This window comes from Aquarana catesbeiana, linkage group LG07 (assembly GCF_042186555.1).
Source record: "Aquarana catesbeiana isolate 2022-GZ linkage group LG07, ASM4218655v1, whole genome shotgun sequence".
NCBI lineage: Eukaryota > Metazoa > Chordata > Amphibia > Anura > Ranidae > Aquarana > Aquarana catesbeiana.
Genome location: NC_133330.1, coordinates 306117316 through 306139094, shown reverse-complemented (window position 1 = coordinate 306139094; position 21779 = coordinate 306117316). Strand labels below are relative to the sequence as shown.

Here is a 21779-nt window from a genome sequence, read left to right as displayed (position 1 = left end):
GTATTGCATTGACATCCGCTGCAGATCACAAGCGCAGTTTGTTTTGCGGGAATAGAGCACAGAACTTTTTTTCCTTTTTGAACAGAGTAAGGGAGAGTTATAACCGGTTTTATTTTTGTCATCTGTTCCCCCCATGGGAAGATTTCCCTTCACTTCCTGTCCTAAAGCCAATTAAAGTAAGAAGAAATTCCTCCAAAGTGACGGAATCCCTGACTAGTGTCTCCATTGGAGGATTTCCCCTTTAATCCTGTTCCAGTGACAACCTAAAATGACAGATTCTTTTAATTTCACTTTCGATGATAGCAGTAAATGGGACACATAGAGGGTGAATCTCCCAAATGGGGCACAGACAGCAATACAAACCGACAGGTGTTCAGAGTTTTGCCTTTATATATATACTTTAACTGGCTTATTCATAGCGCACTGCAATGAGCAATAAGATTTTGTGATGTGTACTAACCCATAATAATCAATCAGATTTTAGTCTACAATGGATTCCATGGTTTACTGTGCTTAGCGTATTCCCTTTTGCACTGCCTTAGGCCTTGTTCAAAAAAGAATACTACAGTGTACATCCATGCAAAGGGCAGTGTTTTCCACTATACGATGTACAGATTTTCTGTGTATCTGCATGCAGGCAGTCCCATTAATTCAAATTTGGGACACAGCGGCTGGATGGACACAGCCGCAACTCCCAATTTGACATCTGTGAGGGTGCCCGGACCCCCTGAACACCTGTACATCCCATGCAGGTAAAACATGAGCCTCGTATGGGTGTACGCTGTAGTACATCCATGTCAACAAGGCCTTACTGTACAAGCTCATGAGTCTACTAGGTACAGTATATGGACAAAACAGCAGTTATTTTGGTTGTTGGTAAAATGGGCAGAAAATGGTATTTTGGCTAACCAAGGACAAGCACCTAATTTACCCAAATACTGACTGAGAGTGGTGGCATTTTGGGCACTCAGGGACAAAGGCCTAAACCCGTAAAGACCGAGCCAGTCAATAATAGGAGCCGAACTGGGCATCATTGGGCCTTTTCTAAGTGAAGCTACCTGGTTGCCCATAACAACGTCACAGATTTCTCCCTTTATCATTTCTAGGTAGTATGTCAAGCATGAAAAGAAATTCCAGCATGTCAAACTGGTGTTTTTGTGGTTTGTGAGCAGTCATTGGTATCTCTTCTTTGCAGTCATCAAGCAATATGGTATGGCCAAGGAATGAGCGATAGATAGTGACTGTTCCAATCAACCCAAAGTGATCAGTTGTGGTGAAAAATTATTGATCATACAGGGTCGATCAAAGCTATTTTATTTGTACCCTTAGGCTTCATTTACACAGGGCGTACAATACACTGTTATTCTGTGCATCCCTGTGCAAGCAGTGCCAATGATGTCTATTGAGATACAGCAGCTGCATGGACACAGCTGCTGTGTTCTAATATGACATCCGTATTTGTGCAGGTCCCCAAATTCGGGGGCCGACACCATGGCAGACATGGAGTGTCATATTGGGACACAGCGCGTCTGCACAGGCATACGGTAATGTACACCCTGTGTGAACAACGCCTTACATGTAGACTGGTCATGAATCACAAGGACCTAAAACACCATTGAGTGACCCTGTACCCTTTTTTTTAAACACAACCAATCAATTTGGGTCAATCAAAATCATCATTATCTGTCACTTAATGCTCAGCTGTGCTATTTTGGTCTCATTTGAATGTCTAATTCGATTGTATTATTGAATCGGACATCAATTGTTCAATTTCATCGCACCATGTATGGCCACCACTAAACAGCTTGGATTGATACATGCGTCAAATCAATTAAACGATCATGAACAGTTGACTGGATGAAACTGGAAGGTTTTGTTTCCCTGTCACCATATCCTGACTGGTCACCCATATTTTCCCAATTCAGCCAAGAACACACTGATTTTGTTAAAACTTTCAACATTTTTCATTTATAAAAAATAAACGTAACAGTTTGTGACAGCTAGGACAATTTTTGGCAGACACAAGGCTATACACTGAAATAATAAAATGGCTGCATCTGAAATAATAAAGACACAACTGGAAATGCTGACAATCAATCAATAACAATGTTTGTGAGGTAAAATAATAATAAAAAAGGATGATATTGGGTATGCAATTAGGTAAAATAAGAACAGAACTGAAAATGTGCCTGTTTGTTATTTTGGTGTGTTTTGAAGTAGTTGTTATGGAGCCAGCAAGGTCGGAGGCATTCACAAGCAAACACGAAACAGCATTTCTCCAGCATCTTCATTCTTAAATAAATGCAATATGTTCAAATAATGGATTACGTTTTGTCAAGATTTTGGCTGATAGTATGTTTTTTTTCCCGAACACTGCTGCATTTTCAGTATTAAGTTCCTATTGTTTTTCTACTTATCTAATTTTTTGTGCATTTCAGCTTGCTAAAGTAGCCATCAAAAACAGTGGAGACGGATATTTTGTAGGGAAGCCAAGAAAACAGAGCCTATCAATTCACCATATTCTAGCGTCAAGACAAAGTGAAATGATAAACTTCAGTCACTGAGCAAAGGAAATGGCTTCCCTCAGGGGTCTTGGCACACATGTTGCCCTTATGTGTTCTATCACACAAAATGGCTGCCTTCAAGCATTCCCTTGTATATAATGACTGCCTTTGTGTGTTCCATCACACAAAATGGCTGCCTTCAAGCATTCCCTTGTAAATAATGGCTGCCTTTGTGTGTTCCATCACACTAAATGGCTGCCTTCAAGCATTCCTTTTTGCACAAAATGGCTGCCTTTATGTGTCCTATGACACAAAATGGTTGCCCTTGTGTGCCCGAGAACATAAAATATCCATCTTCAATGTGTATAGATGATGTGGCACACTTTAGCATACATATTAATAAATATCACATCATTCCTTATACAAGCAAAATAAGTTAGCATTCTATTAATTATACATTGTATACTGTGCCGAAAATTAACAAAAAAAAGAGGCTTTGCCTGAATCTAGACATTCTGGGATCTTGTAAACGAATTAGCATAGTTCAAACATCTGCAGTAAATAATCAGTGGACCTGTATAGGTGCAGTAGGACAGCTGTGCTTAGCACCATCAGAAAGTAGACAAGAAATTAAAATGCTATTATTTACAAGGCCCAAAAGGAAAAAAAAAATTCTATTCCCTCATTAATGGTGAAGTCTTGAGGTAAACACATAGTTGGAACGAGGCAATCCCGACAAACCAGTGCTGGAAGATGACATTTTAATGCTGAATTGTGGGACCACTGGCAGTAAATACCTGCAACGAAAACACAGATAAAGTCAACAAAATGACAAATACAGGAATGATTAATTATATTTAGCACCAAAATGTGAGGCAAATACTGGTTTGGCCCATACAAATATTTCCTCTGTTCTGTACTTGGTAACAGGCATACTTTAAATCATTTCTAGGATGGCTTTGCAGAGGGATCTCATTTCCAGGTAATTATAAAACGGAAGTAAAGTTCTTCTTCTCCGTTTCACATTGTATAATTAAAAGAACTTCTCTCTTTATTGCAGCTGAGGCAGCCAATCACATATCAGTAGGAATTCTGTCAACAAAGTGATAATAAAGAGTTATGTTTCACGGAGCCGATTGTCAAGAGGCAACTTATTTGTGTTTTATGACGCAACTTATCTATCAATAAAAAGAAATAAAGGGGGAGTTTTGTCAACTTCATCGAGATTGAAGGGTTCATTTACACTTGTGAGTGGGAGTGATAAAACCCCATGGTTGGGATGCATTTTTACCACCCGTCAATCAATAAAACATAGTGCCATTCTACTACCCTCATCGGATTTCGCCCCTTCCTACCTAAATCGCAAGGTGCTTCCGTTTCCTATTTAGGAATTTGGCACAGCTTTTCATTTCCCTGCCCTCACAGATACATCATCTATTCACACAGATCTGTGAATTGAAGACTAAACATCTCATCTGCCACCATGGCAAAAAGACTTGCAGTTATCAATGTAGCACAAGGGCAGTGATGTCCCCATATTTATTGCCCATTGTCTACTTCTTCCAGTTTCATAACTGAAGGTCCATACCTAAGTATGGAACTGGGGCTAAAGGAAGAGTCTGCAATCTGTGCATTGCACCAACGATTCACTGGTCAACTGATGCTTTTCGGCCAAGAATTTTCCTCCTGGCTACTTTAACAAAGGTCGATTGAAAAATGTGCCAAACTAGGTGGTGCCAACAGGGCCACCTACAGAACATTCTGGCCAGTTTAGCAGTAAGTGGCTGAAATTTGATCCGGATGCAAAAATTCAAAATGAACGGCAGATTGCAAAAGATATAGGACAAACCCCCAAAAATTCTTCAAATATATTAACAGTAAAAAGGTCAGGTCTGAGCATGTAGGCCCTTTACAAAATAATCTAGAGTGGGTGACTGGGGATAAAGAGAAGGCAAATTTATTAAATACTTACTTCAGCTCTCTGTATACAAAGGAGCATGGGGGAGCTCATGTCCATAATGGGGGTGGTATTGACACAGCCCCAAATGATCCACTATGGCTCAAAAGTGATATGGTCCAGAAATATTTAGATAGAATAAAGGTGGATAAAGCACCTGGACCAGATTGCATCCACCCAAGGATCCTAAAAGAATTGAGATCTGTCATTGCAAAGCCATGGTTTCTAATTTTTAGGGACTTGTTAAGGACTGGAATGGTACCACTGAATTGGCGCAGGGCCAATGTGGTGCCTATATTTAACCACTTGCCGACCGCCGCACGACTATATACGTCGACAGAGCGGCACGGGCAGGCAAAAGGACGTATATGTACGTCCTTGCCTGCCCGCGGGTGGGGGGTCCGATCGGACCCCCCCCCGGTGCCTGCGGCGGTCGGCAAATCTCCCCCGGCGATCGGAGGTGAGGGGGAGGCCATCCATTCGTGGCCCCCCCCTCGCGATCGCTCTCAGCCAATGGGATCATTTCCCTGCCTCTGTATTGTACACAGAGGCAGAGGAAATGATGTCATCTCTCCTCGGCTCGGTATTTTCCGTTCCGGGCCGAGGAGAGAAGACTGCAATGTAAGTGCACCAACACTACACACACAGTAGAACATGCCAGGCACACTAAACACCCCGATCCCCCCCCCGATCGCCCCCCGATCCCCCCCCAATCACCCCCCCCCCCCCTGTCACAAACTGACACCAGCAGTTTTTTTTTTTTTTTTTTCTGATTACTGTATTGGTGTCAGTTTGTGACAGTTACAGTGTCAGGGCAGTGAGTGTTAGGCCCCCTGTAGGTCTAGGGTACCCCCCTAACCCCCCCTAATAAAGTTTTAACCCCTTGATCACCCCCTGTCACCAGTGTCGCTAAGCGATCATTTTTCTGATCGCTGTATTAGTGTCGCTGGTGATGCTAGTTAGGGACGTAAATATTTAGGTTCGCCGTCAGAGTTTTATAGCGACAGGGACCCCCATATACTATCTAATAAATGTTTTAACCCCTTGATTGCCCCCTAGTTAACCCTTTCACCACTGATCACTGTATAACCGTTACGGGTGACGCTGGTTAGTTTGTTTATTTTTTATAGTGTCAGGGAACCCGCCGTTTATTACCGAATAAAGATTTAGCCCCCTGATCGCCCGGCGGTGATATGCGTCGCCCCAGGCAGGGTCAGATTAGCGCCAGTACCGCTAACACCCACGCACGCAGCATACGCCTCCCTTAGTGGTATAGTATCTGATCGCATCAATATCTGATCCGATCAGATCTATACTGGCGTCCCCAGCAGTTTAGGGTTCCCAAAAACACAGTGTTAGCGGGATCAGCCCAGATACCTGCTAGCACCTGCGTTTTGCCCCTCCGCCCAGCTCGGCCCAGCCCACCCAAGTGCAGTATCGATCGATCACTGTAACTTACAAAACACTAAACGCATAACTGCAGCGTTCGCTGAGTCAGGCCTGATCCCTGCGATCGCTAACAGTTTTTTTGGTAGCATTTTGGTGAAATGGCAAGCACCAGCCCCAGGCAGCGTCAGGTTAGTGCCAGTACCGCTAACACCCACGCACCGTACACCTCCCTTAGTGGTATAGTATCTGAACGCATCAATATCTGATCCGATCAGATCTATACTAGCGTCCCCAGCAGTTTAGGGTTCCCAAAAACGCAGTGTTAGCGGGATCAACCCAGATACCTGCTAGCAACTGCGTTTTACCCCTCCGCCCGGCCCAGCCCAGCCCACCCAAGTGCAGTATCGATCGATCACTGTCACTTACAAAACACTAAACGCATAACTGCAGCGTTCGCAGAGTCAGGCCTGATCCCTGCGATCGCTAACAGTTTTTTTTGTAGCGTTTTGGTGAACTGGCAAGCACCAGCCCCAGGCAGCGTCAGGTTAGTGCCAGTAGCGCTAACACCCACGCACGCACTGTACACCTCCCTTAGTGGTATAGTATCTGAACTGATCAATATCTGATCCGATCAGATCTATACTGGCGTCCCCAGCAGTTTAGGGTTCCCAAAAGCGCAGTGTTAGCGGGATCAGCCCAGATACCTGCTAGCACCTGCGTTTTGCCCCTCCGCCCGGCCCAGCCCAGCCCACCCAAGTGCAGTATCGATCGATCACTGTCACTTACAAAACACTAAATGCATAACTGCAGCGTTCGCAGAGTCAGGCCTGATCCCTGCGATCGTTAACAGTTTTTTTGGTAGCGTTTTGGTGAACTGGCAAGCGCCAGCGGCCTAGTACACCCCGGTCGTAGTCAAACCAGCACTGCAGTAACACTTGGTGACGTGGCGAGTCCCATAAGTGCAGTTCAAGCTGGTGAGGTGGCAAGCACAAGTAGTGTCCCGCTGCCACCAAAAAGACAAACACAGGCCCGTCGTGCCCATAATGCCCTTCCTGCTGCATTCGCCAATCCTAATTGGGAACCCACCACTTCTGCAGCGCCCGTACTTCCCCCATTCACATCCCCAACCAAATGCAGTCGGCTGCATGAGAGGCATTTTTATGTCCTCCCGAGTACCCCTACCCAACGACCCCCCCCCAAAAAGATGTTGTGTCTGCAGCAAGCGCGGATATAGGCATGACACCCGCTATTATTGTCCCTCCTGTCCTGACAATCCTGGTCTTTGCATTGGTGAATGTTTTGAACGCTACCATTCACTAGCTGAGTATTAGCGTAGGGTACAGCATTGCACAGACTAGGACACACTTTCACAGGGTCTCCCAAGATGCCATCGCATTTTGAGAGACCCGAACCTGGAACCGGTTACAGTTATAAAAGTTACAGTTACAAAAAAAGTGAAAAAAAAAAAAAAAAAAACACAAACAAAAATATAAAATAAAAAATAATAGTTGTCGTTTTATTGTTCTCTCTCTATTCTCTCTCTCTCTATTCTCTCTATTGTTCTGCTCTTTTTTACTGTATTCTATTCTGCAATGTTTTATTGTTATTATGTTTTATCATGTTTGCTTTTCAGGTCTGCAATTTTTTATACTTTACCGTTTACTGTGCTTTATTGTTAACCATATTTTTGTCTGAGTACAGCATTCACGACTTTGAGTGGTTATACCAGAATGATGCTTGCAGGTTTAGGTATCATCTTGGTATCATTCTTTTCAGCCAGCGGTCGGCTTTCATGTAGAAGCAATCCTAGCGGCTAATTAGCCTCTAGACTGCTTTTACAAGCAGTGGGAGAGAATGCCCCCCCCCCCCCCCCCACCGTCTTCCGTGTTTTTCTCTGGCTCTCCTGTCTCAACAGGGAACCTGAGAATGCAGCCGGTGATTCAGCCAGCTGACCATAGACCTGATCAGAGACCAGAGTGGCTCCAAACATCTCTATGGCCTAAGAAACCGGAAGCTACGAGCATTTTATGACTTAGATTTCGCCGGATGTAAATAGCGCCATTGGGAAATTGGGGAAGCATTTTATCACACCGATCTTGGTGTGGTCAGATGCTTTGAGGGCAGAGAAGAAATCTAGGGTCTAATAGACCCCAATTTTTTCAAAAAAGAGTACCTGTCACTACCTATTGCTATCATAGGGGATATTTACATTCCCTGAGATAACAATAAAAATGATTAAAAAAAAAAAAAAAAATGAAAGGAACAGTTTTAAAATAAGATAAAAAAGCAAAAAAATAATAAAGAAAAAAAAAAAAAAAAAAAAAAAGCACCCCTGTCCCCCCTGCTCTCGCGCTAAGGCGAACGCAAGCGTCGGTCTGGCGTCAAATGTAAACAGCAATTGCACCATGCATGTGAGGTATCACCGCGACGGTCAGATCGAGGGCAGTAATTTTAGCAGTAGACCTCCTCTGTAAATCTAAAGTGGTAACCTGTAAAGGCTTTTAAAGGCTTTTAAAAATGTATTTATTTTGTTGTCACTGCACGTTTGTGCACAGTTGTAAAGCATGTCATGTTTGGTATCCATGTACTCGGCCTAAGATCATCTTTTTTATTTCATCAAACATTTGGGCAATATAGTGTGTTTTAGTGCATTAAAATGTAAAAAAGTGTGTTTTTTCCCCAAAAAATGCGTTTGAAAAATCGCTGCGCAAATACTGTGTGAAAAAAAAAAATTAAACACCCACCATTTTAATCTGTAGGGCATTTGCTTTAAAAAAATATATAATGTGTGGGGGTTCAAAGTAATTTTCTTGCAAAAAAAAATAATTTTTTCATGTAATCAAAAAGTGTCAGAAAGGGCTTTGTCTTCAAGTGGTTAGAAGAGTGGGTGATGTGTGACATAAGCTTCTAAATGTTGTGCATAAAATGCCAGGACAGTTCAAACCCCCCCAAATGACCCCATTTTGGAAAGTAGACACCCCAAGCTATTTGCTGAGAGGCATGTCGAGTCCATGGAATATTTTATATTGTGACACAAGTTGCGGGAAAGAGACAAATTATTATTATTTTTTTTTTTTTTTGCACAAAGTTGTCACTAAATGATATATTGCTCAAACATGCCATGGGAATATGTGAAATTACACCCCAAAATACATTCTGTTGCTTCTCCTGAGTACGGGGATACCACATGTGTGAGACTTTTTGGGAGCCTAGCCACGTATGGGACCCCGAAAACCAAGCACCGCCTTCAGGCTTTCTAAGGGCGTAAATTTTTGATTTCACTCTTCACTGCCTATCACAGTCTCGGAGGCCATGGAATGCCCAGGTGGCACAAACCCCCCCCCAAATGACCCCATTTTGGAAAGTAGACACCCCAAGCTATTTGCTGAGAGGTATAGTGAGTATTTTGCAGACCTCACTTTTTGTCACAAAGTTTTGAAAATTAAAAAAAGAAAAAAAAAATTTTTTTTTTTGTCTTTCTTCATTTTCAAAAACAAATGAGAGCTGCAAAATACTCACCATGCCTCTCAGCAAATAGCTTGGGGTGTCTACTTTCCAAAATGGGGTCATTTGGGGGGGTTTTGTGCCACCTGGGCATTCCATGGCCTCCGAAACTGTGATAGGCAGTGAAGAGTGAAATCAAAAATGTACACCCTTAGAAATCCTGAAGGCGGTGATTGGTTTTCGGGGTCCCGTACGCGGCTAGGCTCCTAAAAAGTCCCACACATGTGGTATCCCCGTACTCAAGAGAAGCAGCAGAATGTATTTTGGGGTGCAATTCCACATATGCCCATGACCTGTGTGAGCAATATATCATTTAGTGACAACTTTGTGCAAAAAAAAAAAAAATAAATAAATAAATTGTCACTTTCCCGCAACTTGTGTCAAAATATAAAATATTCCATGGACTCAACATGCCTCTCAGCAAATAGCTTGGGGTGTCTACTTTCCAAAATGGGGTCATTTGGGGGGGGTTTGTGCCATCTGGGCATTTTATGGCCTTCAAAACTGTGATAGGTAGTGAGGAGTAAAATCAAAAATGTACGCCCTTAGAAATCCTGAAGGCAGTGATTGGTTTTCGGGGCCCCGTATGCGGCTAGGCTCCCAAAAAGTCCCACACATGTGGTATCCCCATACTCAGGAGAAGCAGCTAAATGTATTTTGGGGTGCAATTCCACATAGGCCCATGGCCTGTGTGAGCAATATATCATTTAGTGACAACTTTTTGTAATTTTTTTTTTTTTTTTTTTTCATTATTCAATCACTTGGGACAAAAAAAATGAATATTCAATGGGCTCAACATGCCTCTCAGCAATTTCCTTGGGGTGTCTACTTTCCAAAATGGGGTCATTTGTGGGGGTTTTGTACTGCCCTGTCATTTTAGCACCTCAAGAAATGACATAGGCAGTCATAAATTAAAGACTGTGTAAATTCCAGAAAATGTACCCTAGTTTGTAGGCGCTATAACTTTTGCGCAAACCAATAAATATACACTTATTGACATTTTTTTTACCAAAGACATGTGGCCAAATACATTTTGGCCTAAATGTATGACTAAAATTGAGTTTATTGGATTTTTTTTAGAACAAAAAGTAGAAAATATCATTTTTTTTCAAAATTTTCGGTCTTTTTCCGTGTATAGCGCAAAAAATAAAAACGGCAGAGGTGATCAAATACCATCAAAAGAAAGCTCTATTTGTGGGAAGAAAAGGACGCAAATTTCGTTTGGTTACAGCATTGCATGACCGCGCAATTAGCAGTTAAAGCGACGCAGTGCCAAATTGTAAAAAGTGCTCTGGTCAGGAAGGGGGTAAATCCTTCCGGGGCTGAAGTGGTTAAAAAAGGATCAAAGTCTTAACCAAGTAACTATAGACCTATTAGTTTAACTTCTATAGTCAGGAAGTTACTGGAGAGTTTAATAAAAGACCACATAGATGAGTTCTTGCTGGAAAAAAATATTTTAAGCAACAGACAGCATGGATTCCTGAAAGACAAAAGTTGTCAAACAAACCTTATTCCTTTTCATGAGGAGGTAAGTAAAACCTTGGACTGGTTGTGGATGTGGTATACTTGGATTTTGCACAGTTCCCCACACACAGTTCATGTGTAAAGTAAAGACTACAGAATCCATAGTGGAGAAGGATCTGGGGGGTTTTGGTAGATCATAAGCTTAATAATGGCATGCAATTCCAAGCTCTGTTTTCCAAAGCCAGCAAAGTCCTTTCTTGTATTAACCACTTCAGCCCCGGAAGGTTTTACCCCCTTCCTGACCAGAGCACTTTTTACAATTCGGCACTGCATCGCTTTAACTGCTAATTGCGCGGTCATGCAATGCTGTACCCAAACGAAATTTGCGTCCTTTTCTTCCCACAAATAGAGCTTTCTTTTGATGGTATTTGATCACCTCTGCCGTTTTTATTTTTTGCGCTATACATGGAAAAAGACCGAAAATTTTGAAAAAAAATTATATTTTCTACTTTTTGTTCTAAAAAAAATCCAATAAACTCAATTTTAGTCATACATTTAGGCCAAAATGTATTCGGCCACATGTCTTTGGTAGAAAAAATGTCAATAAGTGTATATTTATTGGTTTGCGCAAAAGTTATAGCGCCTACAAACTAGGGTACATTTTCTGGAATTTACACAGCCTTTAATTTATGACTGCCTATGTCGTTTCTTGAGGTGCTAAAATGGCAGGGCAGTACAAAACCCCCACAAATGACCCCATTTTGGAAAGTAGACACCCCAAGGAATTTGCTGAGAGGCATGTTGAGCCCATTGAATATTCATTTTTTTTGTCCCAAGTGATTGAATAATGACAAAAAAAAAAAAAAAAATTACAAAAAGTTGTCACTAAATGATATATTGCTCACACAGGCCATGGGCATATGTGGAATTGCACCCCAAAATACATTCAGCTGCTTCTCCTGAGTACGGGGATACCACATGTGTGGGACTTTTTGGGAGCCTAGCCGCGTACGGGGCCCCGAAAACCAATCACTGCCTTCAGGATTTCTAAGGGCGTACATTTTTGATCTTACTCCTCACTACCTATCACAGTTTCGGAGGCCATGGAATGCCCAGGTGGCACAAACCCCCCCCAAATGACCCCATTTTGGAAAGTAGACACCCCAAGCTATTTGCTGAGAGGCATGGTGAGTATTTTGCAGCTCTCATTTGTTTTTAAAAATAAAGAAAGACGAGAAAAAAAAATTTTTTTTTTCTTTTTTCAATTTTCAAAACTTTGTGACAAAAAGTGAGGTCTGCAAAATACTCACTATACCTCTCATCAAATAGCTTGGGGTGTCTACTTTCCAAAATGGGGTCATTTGGGGGTTTTTTTGCCACCTGGGCATTCCATGGCCTCCGAAACTGTGATAGGCAGTGAAGAGTGAAATCAAAAATTTACGGCCTTAGAAAGCCTGAAGGCGGTGCTTGGTTTTCGGGGTCCCGTACGCGGCTAGGCTCCCAAAAAGTCTCACACATGTGGTATCCCCGTACTCAGGAGAAGCAACAGAATGTATTTTGGGGTGTAATTTCACATATTCCCATGGCATGTTTGAGCAATATATCATTTAGTGACAACTTTGCGCAAAAAAAAATAAAAAAAATAAAAAATTGTCTCTTTCCCGCAACTTGTGTCACAATATAAAATATTCCATGGACTCGACATGCCTCTCAGCAAATAGCTTGGGGTGTCTACTTTCCAAAATGGGGTCATTTGGGGGGGTTTTGAACTGTCCTGGCATTTTATGCACAACATCTAGAAGCTTATGTCACACATCACCCACTCTTCTAACCACTTGAAGACAAAGCCCTTTCTGACACTTTTTGATTACATAAAAAAATAATTTTTTTTTGCAACAAAATTACTTTGAACCCCCAAACATTATATATTTTTTTAAAGCAAATGCCCTACAGATTAAAATGGTGGGTGTTTCATTTTTTTTTTTCACACAGTATTTGCGCAGCGATTTTTCAAACGCATTTTTTGGGGAAAAAACACACTTTTTTAAATTTTAATGCACTAAAACACACTATATTGCCCAAATGTTTGATGAAATAAAAAAGATGATCTTAGGCCAAGTACATGGATACCAAACATGACATGCTTTAAAATTGCGCACAAACGTGCAGTGGCGACAAACTAAATACATTTTTAAAAGCCTTTAAAAGCCTTTACAGGTTACCACTTTAGATTTACAGAGGAGGTCTACTGCTAAAATTACTGCCCTCGATCTGACATTCGTGGTGATACCTCACATGCATGGTGCAATTGCTGTTTACATTTGACGCCAGACCGACGCTTGCGTTCGCCTTAGCGCGAGAGCAGGGGGGACAGGGGTGCTTTTTTTTTTTTTTCTTTTTTTTTTTCTTTATTATTATTATTTTTTTATCTTATTTTTAAACTGTTCCTTTCATTTTTTTTTTTTTTTTTAAATCATTTTTATTGTTATCTCAGGGAATGTAAATATCCCCTATCATAGCAATAGGTAGTGACAGGTACTCTTTTTTGCAAAAATTGGGGTCTATTAGACCCTAGATTTCTCCTCTGCCCTCAAAGCATCTGACTACACCAAGATCGGTGTGATAAAATGCTTTCCCAATTTCCCAATGGCGCTGTTTACATCCGGCGAAATCTAAGTCATAAAATGCTCGTAGCTTCCGGTTTCTTAGGCCATAGAGATGTTTGGAGCCACTCTGGTCTCTGATCAGCTCTATGGTCAGCTGGCTGAATCACCGGCTGCATTCTCAGGTTCCCTGTTGAGACAGGAGAGCCAGAGAAAAACACGGAAGACGTTGGGGGGGGGCATTCCCTCCCACTGCTTGTAAAAGCAGTCTAGAGGCTAATTAGCTGCTAGGATTGCTTTTACATGAAAGCCGATCGCTGGCTGAAAAGAATGATACCAAGATGATACCTAAACCTGCAGGCATCATTCTGGTATAACCACTCAAAGTCGTGAATGGCGTACCTGAAGACAAAAAAATGGTTAAAAATAAAGCACAGTAAACGGTAAGGTATAAAAAATTGCATATCTGAAAAGCAAACATGATAAAACATAATAACAATAAAACATTTCAGAATAGAATACAGTAAAAAAGAGCAGAACAATAGAGAGAGAATAGAGAGAGAGAGAACAATAAAACGACAACTATTTTTTTTTTATTTTATATTTTTGTATGTGTTTTTTTTTTTTTTTTTACACTTTTTTTTGTAACTAACTTTTATAAAACTGTAACCGGTTCCAGGTTCGGGTCTCTCAAAATGCGATGGCATCTTGGGAGACCCTGTGAAAGTGTGCCTAGTCTGTGCAATGCTGTACCCTACGCTAATACTCAACTAGTGAATGGTAGCGTTCAAAACATTCACCAATGCAAAGACCAGGATTGTCAGGACAGGAGGGACAATAATAGCGGGTGTCACGCCTATATCCGCGCTTGCTGCAGACACGACATCTTTTTTGGGGGTTCGTTGGGTAGGGGTACTCGGGAGGACATAAAGAAAATGCCTCTCATGCAGCCGACTGCATTTGGTTGGGGATGTGAATGGGGGAAGTACGGGCGCTGCAGAAGCGGTGGGTTCCCAATTAGGATTGGCGAATGCAGCAGGAAGGGCACTATGGGCACGACGGGCCTGTGTTTGTCTTTTTGGTGGCAGCGGGACACTACTTGTGCTTGCCACCTCACCAGCTTGAACTGCACTTATGGGACTCGCCACGTCACCAAGTGTTACTGCAGTGCTGGTTTGACTACGACCGGGGTGTACTAGGCCGCTGGTGCTTGCCAGTTCACCAAAACGCTACAAAAAAAACTGTTAGCGATCGCAGGGATCAGGCCTGACTCTGCGAACGCTGCAGTTATGCGTTTAGTGTTTTGTAAGTGTCAGTGATCGATCGATACTGCACTTGGGTGGGCTGGGCTGGGCCGGTCGGAGGGGCAAAGCGCAGGTGCTAGCAGGTATCTGGGCTGATCCCGCTAACACTGCGTTTGTGGGAACCCTAAACTGCTGGGGACGCTAGTATAGATCTGATCAGATCAGATATTGATCCGTTCAGATACTATACTACTAAGGGAGGTGTACGCTGCGTGCGTGGGTGTTAGCGGTACTGGCGCTAACCAGACGCTGCCTGGGGCTGGTGCTTGCCAGTTCACCAAAACGCTACCAAGAAAACTGTTAGCGATCGCAGGGATCAGGCCTGACTCTGTGAACGCTGCAGTTATGCGTTTAGTGTTTTGTAAGTGACAGTGATCGATCGATACTGCACTTGGGTGGGCTGGGCCGGGCAGAGGGGAAAAACGCAGGTGCTAGGGGGTATCTGGGCTGATCCCGCTAACACTGCGTTTTTGGGAACCCTAAACTGCTGGGGACACTAGTATAGATCTGATCGGATCAGATATTGATCCGTTCAGATACTAAACCACTAAGGGAGGCGTATGCTGCGTGCGTGGGTGTTATAGGTACTGGCGCTAATCTGACGCTGCCTGGGGCGACGCATATCACCGCCGGGCGATCAGGGGGCTAAACCTTTATTCGGTAATAAACGGCGGGTGCCCTGACACTATAAAAAATAAACGAACTAACCAGCGTCACCCGTAACGGTTATACGGTAATCAGTGGTGAAAGGGTTAACTAGGGGGCAATCAAGGGGTTAAAACATTTATTAGGTAGTATGTGGGGGTCCCTGTCGCTATAAAACGCTGACGGCGAACCTAAATATTTACCTCCCTAACTAGCGTCAACAGCGACACTAATACAGCGATCAGAAAAATGATCGCTTAGTGACACTGGTGACAGGGGGTGATCAAGGGGTTAAAACTTTATTAGGGGGGGTTAGGGGGGTATCCTAGACCTAAAGGGGGGTAATACTCACTGCCCTAACACTGTAACTGTCACAAACTGACACCATGCAGTAATCAGAAAAAAAAAAAAATACTGCTTGCTGTCAGTTTGTGACAGGGGGGGGGGTGATTGGGGGGGGATCGGGGGGCGATCGGGGGGGGATCGGGGGTGTAAAGTATGCCTGGCATGTTCTACTGTGTGTGTTTGTGTTGTGTGCACTTACATGTCTTCTCTCCTCGGCGCTGGGACGGAAACTGCCAAGCCGAGGAGAGATGACATCACATCCTCTGCCTGTGTGAAACTACACACAGGCAGGGGAGGATTCCGATTGGCTGGGAGCGATCGCGAGGGGGGGGCCACGATCGGATGGTCTCCCCCTCGCCTCCCGACGCTCCCAGTCAAATGCCGACCGCCGCTGGCACCGGGGGGGGGTCCGATCGGACCCCCCACCCGCGGGAGGCAGATCACATACGGGTACGTGATTCTGCCTGCCCGTGCCATTCTGCCGCCGTATATGTGCGTTAGGCGGTCGGCAAGTGGTTAAGAGAATATGGACTCCAGAGAGAGAGATATCATTTTGCCCCCCTGTACAAATCATTAGTAAGACCTCATCTGGAATATACAGTTCAGTTTTAGGCACCAGTTCTCAAAAAGCATATCGGGGAATTGGAGAAAGTGCAGAGAAGGGCGACCAAATTGATAAGAGGCATGATTAGAGGAACTGAATTTATTCTCTCTTGAGAAGAGGAGATTAAGGGGGGATATGATCAACATGTACATATACATAAGTGGTCCATAAAGTGAACTTGGTGTTGAGTTATTTACTTTAAGGTCATCACAGAGGACAAGGGGGCACTTTTTACGTCTAGAGGAAAAAAGATTTCATCTCCAAAGTATGGAAAGGTTTCTTCACAGTAAGAGCTGTGAAAATGTGGAATAGGCTCCCTCCAGAGGTGGTTCTGGCCAGCTCAGTAGATTGCTTTAAAAAAGGCCTGGATTCTTTCCTAAATGTACATAATATAATATAACTGGGTACTGACATTTATAGGTAAAGTTGATCCAGGGAAAATCCGATTGACTCTCGGGGGATCAGGAAGGAATTTTTTCCCCTGCTGTAGCAAATTGGATCATCCTTTGCTGAGGGTTTTTTGCCTTCCTCTGGATCAACTGTGGGTATGGGATTCTATTTTTTATTTTTTGGTTGAACTGGATGGACTTTTTTCAACTTGACTAACTATATAACTATGTATGACTAGCTTTAAATTAGGTAAGGGGTCTAGGGAGCTAGGGAGAGGAGACGGAGGGATCCTTTTTAGATTTGGTAAGGTTGATAGGGAGAGTAGATGGAGGGTTCTTATTAAAGATTAGGTGAGGGGGTTAAGGAGAGGGGATTGAGGGTTCTTTTTTAGATTAGGTAAGGGGTCTAGAGAGAATGGATGGAGGGTTCGTTTTTTAGATTAGGTAAGGAGGCTAGGAAGATTAGATGGAGGGTTTTTATTTTAGATTAGGAACGGGGGGCTAGGGAGAGGGGACGGAGGGATTTTTTTAGGTTAGGTAAGGGGCCTAGCAAGAGGAGATGGAGGGTTCTTTTTTAGATTAGGTAAGATGGCTAGGGAGAGGAGCTGGGTGGTTCTTTTTTAGGTTAGGTAAGGGGGCTAGGGAGAGAAGATGGAGGGTTCTTTTTTAAGGCCTAGGGGTGGCCAGGAGGGGCGGCTGCCCTGGGCGCAATGGTTTACTGTAGGGACGGAGGCGCCTTCCTAATGTGACAAGGCTTAAAAAAGTAGCTCGGCATAGGATCCCCTAAGCTTGTACATCATGAACGGGGGAAGGTGGCGCAGATTGGCGCTGGATGACCTGGTCATGGCACCGGGGTTAGGGACAGGGGATGGAGGGTTCTTTTTGTAGATGAGGTAAGGGGGCTAATGAGGGAGGATGGAGGGTTATTTTTTTTAGATTATGTAAGAGGACTAGGGGGATGGGACAAAGGGATTTTTTTTAAATTACCGTAGATAAGAGGGCAAGGAAGAGGGGATGGAGGGTTCTCTTTTTGGATTAGGTAATGGGGCTATGGAGAAGTGATGGAGGGATCTTTTTTACATTAAGTAAGAGGGCCAGGGAGAGAAAATGATGGGTTCTATTTAAAGACCTGCTGACATTAAGAAAATATTACAAACAGGTAAACCTGTATATGAAAAAGGTAAATGCCCTCCATCTGCCCAAAACGGTGCTTCATTTAGGTCAAATCCTTGGCTAAAATCCACTGGGAACCCAACACTTTCAGGAGTGTCAGTCTCCTGAGTCTCCCCCTTTCAATTGTTTGTGCTGTCAACTCAAGCAAGGAAAGGCCCATCTTACCGCCATGTTTGTTTGCTTGTTTTCACAGATTTCTAAAGGAAATAAACACTAACAGGCTACATACCATGCCGCCAAAGACATAAGAGCATAAAAGAGATCAGAAAACTCACACAAAAAGTGTTAGTTCCTTCTCCGATGGATTGTGATTTCTTTATGCGGACCATGGCCCTACACTAAACACTTCACACTCAATTGGAGTATTACACACACAATTGGCTTTTATGCTGACGCACCACTGGCTCCAATTACCGTTGAAATGTTTTGCAGTCCTTCATCTAGCTTGTGAGAGCCCGGTCAGAAATGACCATTTTCTCATTCCTTTGAAATGAGATATTTATTTAATAACGAAAAAGATAAGAGAGGTAGAATGACAGCATGAATTATGGCTGGTGAGCAGGTATGTTCAGATTGCAACTCTGCTAATTGTCGTGAATGAAAAACATTAATAGCAATGTGCACAATTCATGGAGCTTCTTGTTAATTGTTGGACTAATACGACAGAAAACAAAACTATAAACCACAGGTAAAGCAAGGAAAGGGCCCTGGGGTGGAATGTTGAGTAGCTGCAATCCATATTATGGCATCTTAAAGCAAATCTGTTGCTGTTTAACCCCTTCCTGCCCAGCCCCAGCATCCCTTTAAGTCTATATGGATGGACAGATGCCTCCACCCGCTTGCATCTGTCATGTGGGTTCTGGACCCGCAGAGCGGAGCCCGGAATACATGGCGGGGGCACACGTGTGGGTGGGGGGAGCAGGTACCGGGGGTGTGTGGAAGCAATCAGGCGGCAGCGCAGCCACCCGAATACTTCCACCTGGCAGGCAGGAGTCTGCCTGTCAGTTTTGCACACAATCCCAGTGGCTGTAGCCACAGGATTGTGTGTGAACCCCCCCCCCCACCCTGCTGCCAGGTCTGTACATTGTCGGGCACCCCTCTAGGAAGGGTGCCTGTGGGCACATGCCTACAGTGCCTAGTGGGAGATCCGGCCCTGGGGGGGAGGGGGCAAGGCTGATCAGAGAGATCGGAGCATGCAGCACCAGATCTATATTCTCTGTGCTGTGTGCTGTAGCTGTCACAGCAGAACAAAGAACTGATAACTCCTAATTAACAAAGGGGCTTGCACCTCTTTGGTAATTAGGAGCAGCATCTGCTTCACTTTTATGTTTGGAAGAGGAGTGCTTGCACCGATCTCTGTTAATTCCCCTCTATGTGCGGTGACTGGTGTTTTTTTTTTTTGGTTTGGTTTTTTTTTTTTTTGCACTTAATGAAAGCCAGTCATCGCAATGGCACATAGAAAACAATTGTTGTTTTCTATGTGCCAGAAGGGTGCAGTGCGCTGCAGAAAAGTGCAGGCATTCTGAAAGTAAACAGTGCTCTGTGTTGTACAGGACAAGTAAAAAAAAAAAAAAAAAAAATAGTAAAAAAATAATAATAAGGTAAATAGTGCCTTGTAAAGAACAGATACAGAATAGACACTAGCATGTATGCTAGATCGGTATAGGGATAGTTCATACTATACGTGGTGACCTGTGTCTACACTGAACAAAGGCAGTTCGCTGCTAGGGCACATAGAAAACAATTGTTTTCTATGTGCCTTGTTCACATTCCTGGACTGAGCTGAACTTATTGCTTTACACTACAGGGGCAAAGCACAGGTTCACTTTACAAAACTGCTCCACCCATTACTGTAAGACATGTCTCTTTGCCTATACCTCTTGGAATCATGCTGGCTCCTAATTCTGTCTCCAATGCACAAACCCCATCAAACTTCGGGAGACATGGCACCCTGTACTTGCAAAAAAAATGATTTGAGTTTATGGTGTATTATAGCCATTGCTCTTATCCCACTAAGCCTTAGACCTCTTTCACACATGCAGACCGTTTGTCTGTTTTTCATCCATCCGTTGATGGATGAAAAATGGATATCAATGCATCTCTATGGAAAAACGGATCATGCATTTACATCCGCTTCCGTCAACATCAGTTTTTTGGAACAGATCAATGCCCTATTTTTTTTCATTTAAAAAAAACGGATCAGATGAAAAACGGATGTAAATGGAAAAACAATTGGTTTTTGCATGAGTAAATGGACTCTAGTGGTTAAGGACGCGTTTCACACAGTGATGCTGCACTTATTCATTGATGAATAATCACCGCGTCGCTGTGTGAAACGCATCTACCTGTACCTGTCCTGTGGTGTTATTCATGTTACGGATTTTACAATAAAGAGATTCATCACTACCTCGGTGTGCAACCATCCATTCCTTTTATCCAAATTGCACAGTTGGCGAGCCGAGGCTAGCACCCCTGGGAGGAGTCCATTCCCCAGCCTATCCGGTTCCATCACTCACCTGGAGCGGCATTTTGTTTTCCTATTGATTAAGGATTCTAGGTGGAGGATGTAAAAAACCAAACGGATGACAAACTGATAAGTTAATTTGTTCTTTCTTTGTAAAAACTTGACAGAACTAATGAAATGAATGACCACACGTGTGAAAGGGGCCTAAACCACACATTGTGGAGCATGAGAGGGAGGTTGCACAACACAGGTAACAAAAGGCTGCAGTCTTAACCCAGATTATAAGTTCTGATAAGTCTAATTAATCTGACTGCTCAAGATTTAATAAATGAGGGTAAAGCTGAAATTTGAAAGGACATTCTGACTTCAGAAAAACAGACAGTCTTAAAAATTCATTCTATGATGCTGCCTGTTGCCTGCAGTTGATGCTGTTTTAGCAAGCTATGCAACAGTGCCCCCTAGTGAGCAGTCCAGCCATGGGAGATATCCAGCTGCTCTAGGCCATCAAGATCCTCCTGGAGTGCAGATCGGAGCAGGTATCTGTTTCCCATTAGTGGTGCATGACATACAGCTCTGGCCCAGACAGGTCCCTGATGCTTGTAAATTTACAGAAAAGTAAAATGTAGTTTATTAGAGAGGAAACATCCTTGCTGCTCATCTTGCATTGTTCTGCACTTTGGGGAGGAAAAAAGCAATATGTTTCCAGGCGGTGGTTTTCACCAGCAGTTTGTCAGCTTCTCTGCAAATATCTAGGATTATATAAAATATGTTCAAAGAAGGCTAAGAAGTGATTCTGGAAACACCTAATTCATTCTGGTGAACATCCAGTTTCAGCATACCTGGCATAAGAGTTGCTTATTCACAGTATAAACAGACCGCAAAAAAATTTAAAGTAAAACTGTACTGTGTTTTAACACTTTAAAAGGAAAAGTTCTCTTATCTTTATTAGCAAGAAAAGTATATTCTATGAACCTCTCTGATTTAGTTACACTTACAGGGGATTGACTTTCCCTAACTTTAAAGAAGTAGTTTAATTTTTTATTTTTTTTTATAGTGTTTTGTCAAGTAGAACTTTGTCCCATCTTCCTACAGTGGGGAAAATAATTACAGTATTTGGTCCCCTGCAGATTTTGTAAGTTTGCCCACTTACAAATAAATGAAGGGACTATAATTGTTATCATAGGTGTATCTGATAGAGTCAGAATATCAACCAAAAATAAAAAAAAAAACACGATACAAATATTATAAAATGAGTTGCAGTTCAGTGGGTAAAATAGGCATTTAATTCCGTAGCAACCAAAAATAATTCTGGCTCCCACAGACTGGCTACAGTATGTGCTCAAGTGGTACACAGATTAGTCCAGTCAATTTAAAAAGGCACTCCTAACGACAACACGTTATGTGTATAAAAGACACTTGACCACAGAATCTCTT

General features: G+C 42.9%; 1 protein-coding gene across 2 annotated transcripts in view; it reads right to left on the bottom strand.

Moving 5' to 3' along the window:
* Positions 1 to 1940: 1940 nt before the first annotated feature.
* TTLL7 (tubulin tyrosine ligase like 7) overlaps positions 1941 to 21779 on the bottom strand; it is a 302305-nt gene continuing 282466 nt past the window's right edge. For both annotated transcript variants that reach the window (XM_073593653.1, XM_073593652.1), the window contains exon 21: positions 1941 to 3301. In XM_073593653.1, the coding sequence (XP_073449754.1) occupies positions 3190 to 3301 (112 nt within the window). In that variant the 3' untranslated portion in view covers positions 1941 to 3189. The remainder of the gene's footprint in view (positions 3302 to 21779) is intronic.